Below are 13,774 nucleotides of genomic sequence, written 5' to 3'. Positions count from 1 at the left end.
CCCCCCCCCCCCCAGGAACTCAGTCCTAAATCCGCCTATGACTAAGGACTGTTTAATAAATTATTTAGGCATTTACAAGCGCCATAAATCTTCGAAAAAGATTTAACTGCTAGCGCTGTCGAATTAAAATCAGCATAAATGTTAAAAATTAAAGCAAATTTACAGAATTTTCAATAAATTTGATGCCTTTTTCGAAAAAATACTTGATTGCAACTAAGTTATCCAGCGACAACAGATAGGACAAACATGACGAGTTACATTGAAACGAACTATACAACTACTTGGCACAAAACAGCTACTTGAGGAAACAGAAGTGATCAAGGAGATGATGGATGGATAATGCTATTTACATACCGGGGTAGAAGACTTTCTCCACATTCGAATGAGCCTCCAGGTACTGGGCAACTTTCATTGCATTTTCCATGTGCCTCTCCATCCTCAAGTGCAAAGTTTTCAATCCTCTAAGAACAAGATAACAATCCAAAGGACTACAACGGATCCCTGTATCTATTAGAAGTTATAAAAAAGAAATTCAATTGGTAATTGACGTGGGGAAAGCTCGAATGAATAAGAAGAAGCTCAATCAAAATTTAAATATTTTGTTACTATACAGTCGAACTCGCTTATAACTAACCCTGATTCAAAGAGAACCCGGATATAGCGAGGAAATCAGAAATACTTCGTTGGTACAATGTTAAGTCTATGGGAGCATAACCCTCTTTTAACAAGTAAACCCCGCTTAAAACGAGAAATAGTTTTGTGATTCATATTGACTTTTAGCTCCGATTATGCATTCTATGAATTTTTTTTACATATTCTTAAGTCAATCGTCAAGTCCTAAAAAAAAGTAGTAATGGCCCTTTTTTTTAATCTGTGGAAAAAAAGAATCACTTAAAGATTGTATTTATGTGTATTTCTTAAAAGCAATGGCACAAGACAAAAACATTCATATACAGTTCAAAGCAAATCAATCAACTTCTTTAATACTGTACAGAGATTAAAAAGAAGAAAAAAAAAGCAGCTATGATGAATTTTTATAATTTTCTTCACTACCTCGTTTTTTACGAGCACTTGGTTATAACGAGCAAACATGGCGGTCCTCTTGCGCTCGTAGCGATTTCGACTGAATCCTAGGTTTTTTTCAAGTAGACCATATGTCTTATTCATATCGTTGCCTCATAGCAACAGTTAGACGTCGAATCCCAGGAATAACATATTCTGCTGTTGCTTTGAGGTGACGATGTATGAAGAAATGAGAAGCAAAAGATGTAAATGGACTTTTTAAAGTTTTGAGTAAAATGCATTTTAAAGTTCAGATCTTAGGTACGCTTTCAATGAAAAGTATTTCCAAATCATGATGTACAACACCATAGGGGGGTAAAGGGCTACTATCAGGGCTACTTGTTCCATCTCGTACCTCAAAACAGATGCGTTCTAGTGCCATTAATACTAGCTATCTCGAATTTTTTAGATTTTGCACTTACATACCTTTTGCTTCTTATTACAGGGGTGCCATAACCCCTGTTATGTAATCCCCGAAAAGGGAAAAATACCCCTCAAAATACCCCCCCTCCCTAAAGTTTTCACAAGCTCAGTCTGCGCTATGACCCCCCCCCCCCAGGTGGGCACCCCTGCTTATTGACTCAAATCTGAAACGATAACTGAACCAATGCAAAGCGTATGAAACACAGTTTCACACTATCAGTATCATCTGCATACAGATAACCAATGCATTGTTTTAATTGAAGCTTTTTCTATTCCGTAAAACATTAAGTTGGCGTTTACTAAAGCATAACATCTAAAAGTTAGCGAACATGAATTTGTATCACGTTTCTACTAGCAAATTGTTTTCTCCTTGTATAAAAGTGCTATGCTTTGTTTTCGGAGAAAATTTTTAACTGTTCAAAAGAAGTTCATTGAAATTAATTCGGAGTCCTAAAAAAATAAGAGAGATACATGTAGCTAAACAGCAGAATTAGCGGTAGCGACCGACCACATGGCGACTAAATGAAAGAATGACGATTAAAAAATCATTTCTCAATTGACAAACGACCGCCACCTAAAAAAATATTAATCTTAAAGTGACAAAAGGAATTAAGTAATAGGAAAAATCTTTCCCACCTAAATCAAGATGCAGTTTTCGTGAAAAAATTAAAAAGTTTACACGCATTAATTAACGTATTTTGTATTATTGGCTTCAAAAAAATTTTAAAAACACATTGTTTGGCACGGGCGGGTACAGAAATAAATTTTGGTAGGGGCACCAGAGAGAGGAAAAAACAAATGCCCTCTGCTCCCATACTTTTTTTTCTTTGAACGTTCTCACAAGGTTCCTTTAAAAAAGTTACCCAAAGAGACGATTACTTACGAACTTTAAAGTAGAGAAATATTATGTGTCAATTTACTTTGAATTTGACTATATAAAATCGGGGGGCACGGCAGTGCCCCCGCCAAGTCGAGCGCGAAGCAAACACTGCTGTACCATCCTTTACTGGAACCATTTCGCCGCATTTTCAGGCCCCTATTTGAGAACTTTCTGATGAGACCAGAACGCACAAATTTTCGTCATCCAGTAAGCTATAATCACATACTTAAAATCCGAATTTTCAAGTCTGTAGGTCATTTAGTTCCAAAGTTAAGCGCAAGCAAAGTTTCGCATTTATGACACTCACTCAATCACTCACGATCATCAAAATAGAACTAGTACTTCCCATAAACTCAGAGAGGTGAAATTTGGTACAGAGTTAGGATTTGATGAGTACATAAAGAGAAAACTATAAAAACTAGGCTAATCGAAGATCTGGAGTGACCCTGATTAGAAAACACAAGAGTCAGACCAAACTATTAGAGATCGACATACCGACTTTACAAAAAATATTCAACTTGGTGGGCCGCTTCATTTGATGTCAAAAATCGAAAATCTGAAGTATCTAATGAAGAACCCTCATCTGGTCTCAGCTGTATTAGAGATATGGTAATGCCGAGACCCACGTGATAACAGGCCAGACAATTCCTCCCCCCCCCCCGCTTCGTTACGCCACCAGTCGTCGATCTATGAACTTGGCGCGAAACTTTGAAAGCAGTGCGTTTTACCAGTAAACAGTAGTGTTCTGGCTGAAATAGATGAAATAGGAAATATGTAACTTCGAATGCACATTTTTGAATACAATACTGTTGTATTTATCTCATCCTTTCCTCGTACCGGAATGTAGAGGCAATTAAAAATATATATAATTAAGTATTGCAACTGTCTGCCGAATAAAAGTGAGTCAGCGATTTCCGCTTCCAAACAACCTGCATGCAAAGAAAAAAGTTGGGCTCCTCATGGAATAAATTTTAAAGTTCGGAGGTAAGTACTTTTCTCAGATAAACAAATTTACATTTTATGCTTTTAAGTTCATGCAGTTAAGGTTACTTAATTTTTCCTTCATTACACAAACAATTGTCAGTTTCCTTTCTGATATCTTCGTCTGTAGTTTGTAATTTCAGCGTACTGCTTTAATATTTGAAATGGTTAACTTGCAACTTTTTATTTCTTTATTTTTTCAACCTTGTACACGCATTTATTCGAAATGGATTTTCCAAGCTGACAATATACATATGTCAAAATTTTCTGCAAATATACTTGTTGCTATCAGAAGCAACGTAACCTGGTGCTGATATTCAGTTAATATTTATGTAAACAAGTTTATTGAAACAGACTTTTAACTGAACTAATCTTATATTTTCGGTTTCGATTAAATTGTTTCATACTCTAGCATGTGTTGTTTTGATCAAAAAACATTCCTTGATGGGCTTTCGTAGTTCTGAGGTAGAAGATTAGCTTTGAACGCCGGAGGTCGTGGGTTCGATACTCAAACATTTCCCCCCAGCTACGCCCCTGCAATGTTATTCAAACAAGCTGGTTCTGTGCGTAAATTTAAAAAAATATATATGTTTTTTTTTTCCACTCTTGTCTTTAAGTTTTATGATATTTATGCACAAATTGTGGTTGCGTCAAAGGTACATATTCATAATTTCTGGGCTTACGCAGGGGCGGATCTAGAGGGGGGCCAAGGGGGCCATGGCCCCTCCCAAAGCCTTGTGATTGTAGGAATTTTTTTAAGAAAAAAAATATTATGAAAAGATAACAAAATTTAACACATGCGTTTTACTGAAAAAGAAGTATAGGCCTTAATTGGGAAATAAATTATATTCCTATCCTCAAAACAAAACTTTTATTTCCAAAAATTTTCTCCATCTTTTACATCATTTCTTGATTCCAACTACAGACACTTGGGCAATCTCTAAATGCGGCTGTTCTCAGAGTATACCTATTGTTCGCAAGACAAAAGAGAGCCTAAATTTTCGTTTTTATGGCTTTAATTTCGAAACTAGGGAGAGAACCCCCTTTTCCCATGCCCTTTCACAAATGTCTTGATATGTAGCAAAAAATTGCATTTTAAGTCTTTTATTTGGAAAAAATGTCAACGGAAACTAGCTTATCTACACTTACTTGCTTATCTAGCTATATCTACACTTAACTTGCTTAAAAGCAACTTAAATGACATTTTTTGGGACTTCAATTACAAACGGGCTTTGATATGACCCCCTAGTTTATATCGTGATGATAGCTTTAAAAGGAGGTTTTTGGAGGAGCTCACGAATCTTTCATCCCTTTCTAAAATATGCATAAATATAGTTAAAAATCGAATTTTTCGAGCCTTAAAAATAAAATATTTCCAGGAAGGAAGGAAGGATTCTAAGCATCTTCACACTTTCTTTAATTTACGCAAACATTACTTAAAGATGCATTTTTAGCTGGGGAAGGATTCTAAGCATCTTCACACTTTCTTTAATGTACGCAAACATTACTTAAAGATGCATTTTTAGCTGGACAGCTGAAGAGCTAGAGAGGAGCACTCCTCCTGTTTTAACTTCTCAATGTATAATGACAGAATATTTTGGTTTCTAAGCTTTATTTTCAAAAAGTATTTTGGGTCCAACGCCCGAAACCAGACCTTTCTCCGTACATCATCAAAAATAGACAAACTGCGTTTTTAGTTTCCTAATTTTCAAAAATTACTCGGAAATTTAAATTTTTAAACGTTTTCGAGGGAGATTCCTAAATCCACCCAAATTGAGTTTTCAAAACTTCATTTTAATTAAATTTCTGGGGAGTTTGGAGATTGTTCAAAAATTTCGGATGGCCCCTCCCAAAACAATCGGCTGGATCCGCCACTGGGCTTACGAAAGATTACTTTTGAGCAGTGGATACGCAACGTGTTTTTGCCAAATGCTCCATGCTTGTTTGTTTATGTTTAAAAAGGGCAAAATGTCTTGAACTACATATTTTTTGAACTCCTTGGGTTTTCTGTTAATAAGCTTTCAGGAATTCTGAAACTGTAACATAACTTGAATTAAGGGGCTGTCCTTAAAGTATGTTGCAAAATTTTGAACAAATCCCCCCCCCCTTCCTTGTTACATGTAATGCTGTTCAACATGAGCATATTGTTATAAACAACGCGTGATGTCACACTTCTTGTTGTACCCTCCCTTCCCCCTGTTACAAAACTGTCACACTGAATTCCTAAAAGAGCATACTCAGCAAAATGTTTATCTAAATTTAACATGTATGAGGTTTTAAGTATTGAAGAACGTTGCTAAAAAGGTCATTCTATGAAAAGTTTTTTGAAAAAGGTTACTTTGTCATCAATTAATACTTTTTAAAATAATTTTTCAAGAGCCTAAAATGATGAACTATTGAAGCCCCCCCCCCCCCACACAAGAATCATTAGCAGCAGAAAAAGTTAAAAATGGAAAAGTAGCCAAATTCCAAAAAAAAAAAGAAACGAAAAAGGCTGCTTAGATATTGAATACATTTTTTTGATGTACAACATACAGTATTCATGATGTTGTATAATTCATTCTTTAATTAACGTTTTTCAAGTTGAATTCCTGTGTAATTTTTCGAGAGTGCCCACCGAAGGGGGGGGGGGGTCGGAATCATAGTCTCATAGTAATGATAGCTTTTCAACGGCTATAGTTAAATAACTGTGCCCTTGAAATTTTAAAGAAGATGGGGGATGTTTTTGGGGGTTTTTCTTGAAGTTTTCATAATTGAAGGGGGTAGTGCAGCGTTTACTTTGGGGGATGGCACCCAAGCATTCATGTCTTTTTAAAAGCATAAGTTTGCTCAGCTAAGTTAACATTAATAATCTGGTATTATGTACTTTAATTTGATGTTATGTCTTTGAAACATATTGCAGTCATGTTTCCCATTTACTTAAGTAAAAATGCTTAATTATTTTTTTTAAATTTCATTTAATTCTTATTCAAATACAATGGTAAAATTATTTTTAGTTTTGATATAATTGTAAAATGAAAGTTCATTTATTTATTTGAATACTTCTTAAGAGTTAATGTTTCAATACAATATACAAGTAGTTAAAATGCGATTAGTTTTTAAAAAAAATTCAAATGAAAAATAAAACTGTGTTTATTTATCACTTCGTTTTAACATGATTGAAAAATAAAATCGTGTTTAGTTATTTGAATACTTTGTAAGACTTATAAATGTTTTTATGTAAAATACTATGAATTAAGCTCAGTGTATTTTTTAATGTATGATTATCGGTTCCTTTTTATGTCTTCAAATGAAAAAGTAGAACTTTTAATGCTACTAAAATAATAGAAGACAATAATAAATAAACCAAATAGTTTAGTTAAACCAAAATACTAATCGAAGTGCTCACTTCCCAATATCATTGTGGATCGACGAACGATGACGTCATTCGCTAGTTGGATGGCCTTCCTATCTCGAAGGCCTCGGTAATGCCCCCTTCTACTATTGATACATCAAAAAATCGACTGTCATTGCAAAAGTCCAGCGTAGTGGGACACATCTTCTAATTTAATCTAGCCTAATTTTAGTCTACTCGAACATTACACAAATTAAATGTTTCTACAAAAAGAAGTGAAATCCCACCAAAAACATTCTGTAAAAAACTAGCCAAGTCTCGATGGAGGTGCTTGTTTATCTCTAAAAAGTAATGAAATCTAGACAAAGTCGGAACAAGTCTAAGGTTCCTTACTGCGATTTCTTTATTATTATAGTTAATGTTGTGTGACTTGACCGTTAAAGGGTACAGAAGGGTACAAAACCAGGTGCTCCATGACACCATTGCACCAATCTGTCGCCAGAACCGCTATCCATTGACGATGGAAAATTGCCACTTGGAAAACGTGTAAACAAAATTGACTCATACCCACTAACATATAAAGAATGTTTAACGGCCAAGTCACACAACATTAACTATAATAATAAAGGAATCGCAGTAAGGAACCTTAGACTTGTCCTGACTTTGTCTAGATTTCATTACGTTTTAGAGATAAACAAGCACCTCCATCGAGACTTGGCTAGTTTTTTTACAGAATATTTTTGGTGGGATATTTTTTAACGTTTTAGGTCGATTAAATACTAAACCTTATATACTTTCTTTAAAACGCTATAATAATGAGCAATATTACCTACAGTTGGGGCAAACCTAACATAGCAGCGTCGTAATGCTGTGATTAAGATCGGAATAGCCTTTACAATGCTGCCAGTTAGATTTGCCCCTACTATGGAAACATTGCCATAGTAATAAAAACATGAAGCTCTTCAAACAGACCTATAGCACCGTGCGAGGCACGTAAGTCGTATCTGCACTTTTTATCAAAATTGAGTTAAGGTGATCAGGTGGTTCTTTGTCACATATTTCACCTAAACACAATGTTTTATGGTCATATGTCAATGGGAAGTATTTTTTTAAAAATCTGAAAAAGTTTTGTCTGAATCAAATGCATGTAGGCGCAAAACTTTAAACGGCAATGGGGTTGTTTCCTTCAGTTAAAAGTAGTACTTTTAGTCACTGAAATTGATAGAATAAGCGAAAAAAAAAATAACATGGACCCAGAAAATATTTTCATTTTCCCAACAGTTATTTTTTAATTAATTTTTTAAAATGTCCGATTTTTCAAACAAGGTGTGGTCTTGATGACGTCACAAATGATGCCCTTTGTGGTGCATCTTTCTTCCGCGTTTCCACGTTATGATAATCAAGAAGCGAATTAAACATTGCGGGCTACGATTGCTATCAACCATATCGTTGCCAATACACGTGAGTAAAGATGCGAATTAAATATTTTGCTCTGTGAATGGCAACACTGAATGGCATTTCATCATTTGTGATGTCATCGGCAAGAGCGTAAACAATGAAAGCTCACCGATTTAAGTTACTTTTTAAAAATTCTTAACTTAAACAAATTGTTTAAAAAAAAGGTCAGATCCTATGTTTTTAAGCATACTATTTCAGAAAAAAATACTTTTAAAATTTTGGAAACGACCCCATTTCTCATTTTGAACTCGACTGCAGATATGACTTTTGCGCTTAGCACTGCAGTATAGCATCATGGTGAGTTTTTAAAATTTGTCCATATTTAACGTTTTTCGTTTGGGAGAATATTATAATAAATGTTATAACACCCCTCACTCGCTTGCAATAGGTATTGGATTTATTTGACTATAAAATATTACGCAGGTAAGAAAAACATAGTTTTACAACTGATAAGTTTTATTAATATATGTATTGAGGAGCAATTTCCTCGCAGATTTCGAAGTAGCTGCTGTTTGTTTCGTAAAGCATGATGCAGTTCGAGACTACATTTTGGTACCACATGCCATTTCCATTAAATTTCCCGAGAAAGTACCATAAGGTTTCTTTGGTTTTTCGCTTCTTATAAGTTGGAAAAGAAATTCATTATTTCGCATTTAGCTTCCTTGATTATAAGAACTCTTCTAGGTACATACAGCACTAACCCTTTTTTTTTAATCATTGATAAAGAAAGTTTAATTGAACTATCGCGATGTTATGTAACCTTGAATTCAATACTAGTGCGATTGTGAGTTTCTTGTTTTCTGTCACACTGACCTTCAACTCGAATACTACTCCCATAACAAATCAAATTTATTATTCTCAAACTTTTTAAACATAATTAGCTAAAAAAATCTTATTTGTATAATGGAGAAATAAGTTTAAAAGTATTTAATGGTGATAGTTGAATTAATTTTATCTCTTTAAAAGGGGCACGTGCTGCTGCCCCCACCTCCCTCTAAAATCCACTACTAGTCTTGTTGTTTCAGTAAAATAAAGTGACCACTATTCCAAAAATGTGGCTATTACCGGTCACTGGCGACTAAAGATTTTCATCATTTTTCAGTGTTTAATGAACAAAAATTAATTGCTATACGGTGAAACAGGCTCGTTTGGCTTTGAGCGTACTTATTCCTGTTCCTAGAAATGTAAAAATATGAATAGATAAGCGAAAAATAAATTTATCTCTAAAGCAGGTAGTGATGGATGAATGACCTCATTCATTTAGGAATGTCTAAAAATTTTAAACGTTTTTAAATTTATGAGACAGGAAGTTCGAAGAACTAGACGAGCCTGCTGTCTCGCATAGCAACTACGATTTCCAGACATCAGCTTTCTCAATTACCTTATGGTGAATATCAATGCAAACTATCATCGCTTGTGGCTAAAATTCAACCAATTGTGCTTTGTGTCTCTCCCGATATTTCAATCCCGCGTTTCCATCCAACCCGATAGCGTTCTTCTTGCAGCTATAACACAAATGAGTCATTCCACGTCAACTAACCTAATTTTTCAAATCCTCCCTGCTCGACGCTCTTCGATTAGGATAAAATTTTATAGGGGTGTAAATTATAGGGTTTGAAACTAACCTATGTAAATTTTCAGCTTCTTAGATACAAATCCTGAAAATCTAGGATCTTCGAAAAATATGGTTCATAATGGCGGATCAGCTTTTTGGGACAAATTGCCATCTTTAGGCTAAGATTGCAGAAAAATTTATCACACAGGAAGCCTGAAATTTTGGAAGTTTGGCCGTTAATATAGTCAAGTATTTTTGTGAATTTCAGCTCGTTAGATTTTGTGTAGCATGCATGTAATGAAAACGTGCGAGGGCTAAAATTTTTCCTGGATTTTAGGTTGTCATAAAATTTTACCAAAAATAATTCGAAGACTCGTATTTCGTGATTCTATTGTAAAAGTAGTTGTTTTCAGTGGGTTACAGTTATAGAGCTCAAATATATATTTTCTAAAAGATATTGCCATTCAAAGTGGCTATCAAACCGTTCAAGTGAAAATAGCCTATTTGCAAAGCGTTGTAACTAAAGTTAGTCACCTAGCAACTTTTTTTCGTTAAAACCATTAGAGAGAACAGATTTTTTTCCGCGTCAAAATAAGTTTTTTCTTCGATAGTGTTCTTTCGTTTAAGGATTAAAAAAAAATGATCTTGAAATTCTGTCTGTCGTAACAAATTGCTATGTTTTAGCTCATTTTGCGGAAAATTTTATCATGCTGGAAGCCTAAAATTTCAGGAATCTGAAAGAACACCTTTGGAAAAAAGCTATTTTTATAGAAAAAATATGTTTTTTCTAATGGTATCAAGGAAAAGAAGATGCAAGGTGACAAACTTGAGCTACTGCGCATTGAAAATAGGCTATTTTTCACTTCAGCGATTTTGATAGCCACTTTGGATGACAATATATTTTAGAAAATCAATATTTCCGAAAATTAATTGTTAAGTTTTTTAGTAAACTACAACTATTAAAAAGGGATTTTATATTTTTTTTATCAAGTAAAACGATGTTTTAATCGATGCTACGATTTAAACTCAAAACTTCGAATGTTTAGGCGGTAAACGAAGCAGATATTTTTTTTACTGAATTAGAAACAAATTCTGTCATAAAATATTCAAATTTAGTGACAGAGGAAGAAAATAAATAAATTATTAAAAAGATTTTTTTTTAATGTACAATGCTTTACAGTGGTTGATATGTTTAAACTTTTACAATGAGCTGATTTTTTAAAGTTATAAAAACGTTTCAACAAACATTTTGTTGGGTAAATTACTAGTTATGGACATGCTTAAGGGTTTTTTCATAATTTAAATACACATGCTGCTATTTAAGTTCATGGAAAAAATCTAACTCTAAAAATATCAGAACTTAAACAATTAGAATTTTGATACGATACTTCTCACAGAAGATTTCATTTGATTAGGAAAATATTTTATATCTGCAATGTTCACGGGGATTGGAAACTTTTGGCAAGTATTGCATTTTTCACTTCTGGGAAAAAAGTGCAAAACGAGGCACCCTAGTATCCACTCTTTGCAGCCTTTCTGAAAAAAGTTCAAATGGTGGGCCAGTTTGTAAAGTTATTTTATGATTATTCATTATCATTATTATTAGCGATACTTCAAAAAGATTTATTGATTGAGACTTGTTTCAGACATCTGTTTTAGTCTACTTTTTCTAATATTAAAATTCAAAAACAATAAATAAATAAATCGCAAAAGCAAGTTTAATGCTGCTTTAATTTTCAACAAATAAGATAACTGCTATAAAAAGGGTTAAAGTCCACTTAAAAAAGAAAAATATAAAGAATGATTTGTTATGTAGATTTCGATCGCCAAATGTACTGTAATCAATCAAAATTTAATGCAAATTAAGATTTTGATAGACAGATGAAAATCGTTCTCGAGATAACGTCAACACCTTATTATCAAATTGATCGATTTTCACAACCTCTTTAAGAAAGTTGATGCTACATTGATTTTACTTTTCCGTTGATTAATACTTCTAGCTAGCGGAACTGAGAATGGACATATGCAAATGTAAAAGATTTATTTTGTATTTATTTGAAACTAGTGGTACCCGCACGGCGTTGCCCGAAGCAGAAAATTAAAAGGTTACTTGCTTCGCCTGTATATATACAAATACCCGATGATAAATTTCTCGCTAATATGCCATGTTAATTTGATAGTCCATGTTATGGTTATTTACTCATCCATGTTGTGGTAATTCGCTCGGTAAAACGGGCTTAAAATTGGAAAAGAGAAACTACAAAATCGAATTTTTGAAAAATCGCTTCGAGAGGCTCCCCGCAATGGTATAAACTAATTTTGTGCCGAATTTCATGAAAATCGGATGACCGGACTAGGCGCTATGCGTGTAACAGACATCCAGACGTACAGACCTTCAGCGTTATTATTAGTAACTAGTGGTACCCACACGGCTTTGACCGTAATAGAAAAATTAAAAGGTCTTTTGGTTCGCCTGTATATTTATAAATAATGTATGGTGAATTTTCTCACCAATTGGCTTGTACCCATGTTACGGTTCCCCGTGATGATGATTTCGCATCTCGCCAATTGGCTTGTGCCCATGTTACGGTTCCACGTTATGATAATTTCATAATTTACTCGTCCATCTTATGATATTTTTGTTCTTAAAATTGGAATAGAAAAAGAAAACCATCGAATTTTCGAAAAATCGTTTCGAGGTGCACACCTCCATGCTACAAACTAACTTTGTGCCAAAGTTCATGAAAATCGGCCGAACGGTCTAGGCGCTATGCGCGTCACAGAGATCCAGACATTCAGATATCCTACGGACAGAGAGACTTTCAGCTTTATTATTAGTAAAAAATATTATAGCTTCGAGTTGCTGAAGCTTGCTAAATTAAATGACATGCAGTAGAGCCTTTCTTGTTTCCTTTTACTAAATGGAATGTGTTGCTCTCTTCATATAGGGGCTGTCCAAAAATGAGGTCACTCTGGTTTTTAACATTTGACCTCTCCTGTTTTTGGCACACTGTTTCACACTTCACCTTACCCCCTCACATCCCCTTTACACCTGTCAGGCTATTTTTCATACACATATTTTCAGCAGAAAATTGTGTGGAACCCTCGATTTGTTCTGTAGCCCTCAGGGGGACCATTTGACCTCCGTTAAAAGACCCTGGTCTGAAGGTAACATTAATTTTTAGGAGTTTACTGAAAAATATATCTTGTGTGTTTTTTTTTTTTTTTTTTGACAATATTTAATGTTTGGTACAGACATATTGGTTATTGCTTTCTTCCTAAGTAAATATATCGTTTTTATGTTTAACATATATATATTTTTTACTGAGTAAAGATTAGACTTACTTGCTTGAACAACTTGCAGTTTTTCATACAATTTGTCATTACTTGTTGCGATGGCTCCCATAAGTACATCAGTATGGCCTACATCATATAAAGACAATTATAAAGACTAATTTCAGTCGAAACTTCAAAAAACGTTTTCAAGTAATATTTAATTAAAATGTTTAATAATCATTTTCTATGTAATAATATCTGATTTTGGAATTGTAACAAAATTCTGTCTTAAACTAAAATGAATGCTTTTTCAGATAAAATTTAAAAAACAAAAAAGAAAAATATTGGTCTAAACTATTAGTGCCCAACCTTCTTTTGCCCGAGAGCCACATCTCTTATTAGAATCATTTCCACGGGCCAGAACACAAATACAAGTTCAGAACATTACATTATTTTCTAATTAACATGAAAAAATATGCAAAAGAAAGCAAAATTAAAAAATAATGATAATTGTCACTCGTTACTTGATGCTTATTTCATTAAATGCATTAGCTTTCAAGACACCAATTTCTGAGTATTTAGCTCCAAATTTGAGATATTCACTAATCGTGCTTTTCGATTTGTAGCAAGGGACAAAACAACGAGCCACACTGAGCAGCTTTGCGGACCAGATATGGTCCGCTGACCGTCGGTTGGGCAACTGGTCTAAAAATATGCATAAACTGTGTAAATATTTATAAGTTTTTTAATGAGTCTTTTTATTATCCCAATTATAATCTTCATCAATGATTCTTCTGGTAGGGTT

At 34.0% G+C, this 13,774-nt stretch overlaps 1 protein-coding gene across 1 annotated transcript in view; it reads right to left on the bottom strand.

Annotated features, from left to right (window-relative positions):
- Positions 1–346: 346 nt before the first annotated feature.
- Positions 347–13,774, bottom strand: part of LOC129220725 (cystathionine gamma-lyase-like) — a 77,868-nt gene continuing 64,440 nt past the window's right edge. Inside the window, exons 7-8 of the mRNA XM_054855155.1 lie at positions 13,039–13,116; positions 347–507 (exon numbers count right to left, since the gene is read on the bottom strand). Of these exons, the coding sequence (XP_054711130.1) occupies positions 347–507; positions 13,039–13,116 (239 nt within the window). The remainder of the gene's footprint in view (positions 508–13,038; positions 13,117–13,774) is intronic.

Source organism: Uloborus diversus, chromosome 4 (genome assembly GCF_026930045.1).
Source record: "Uloborus diversus isolate 005 chromosome 4, Udiv.v.3.1, whole genome shotgun sequence".
Classification (NCBI taxonomy): domain Eukaryota; kingdom Metazoa; phylum Arthropoda; class Arachnida; order Araneae; family Uloboridae; genus Uloborus; species Uloborus diversus.
This window is presented reverse-complemented; position numbering and strand designations above follow the sequence as displayed.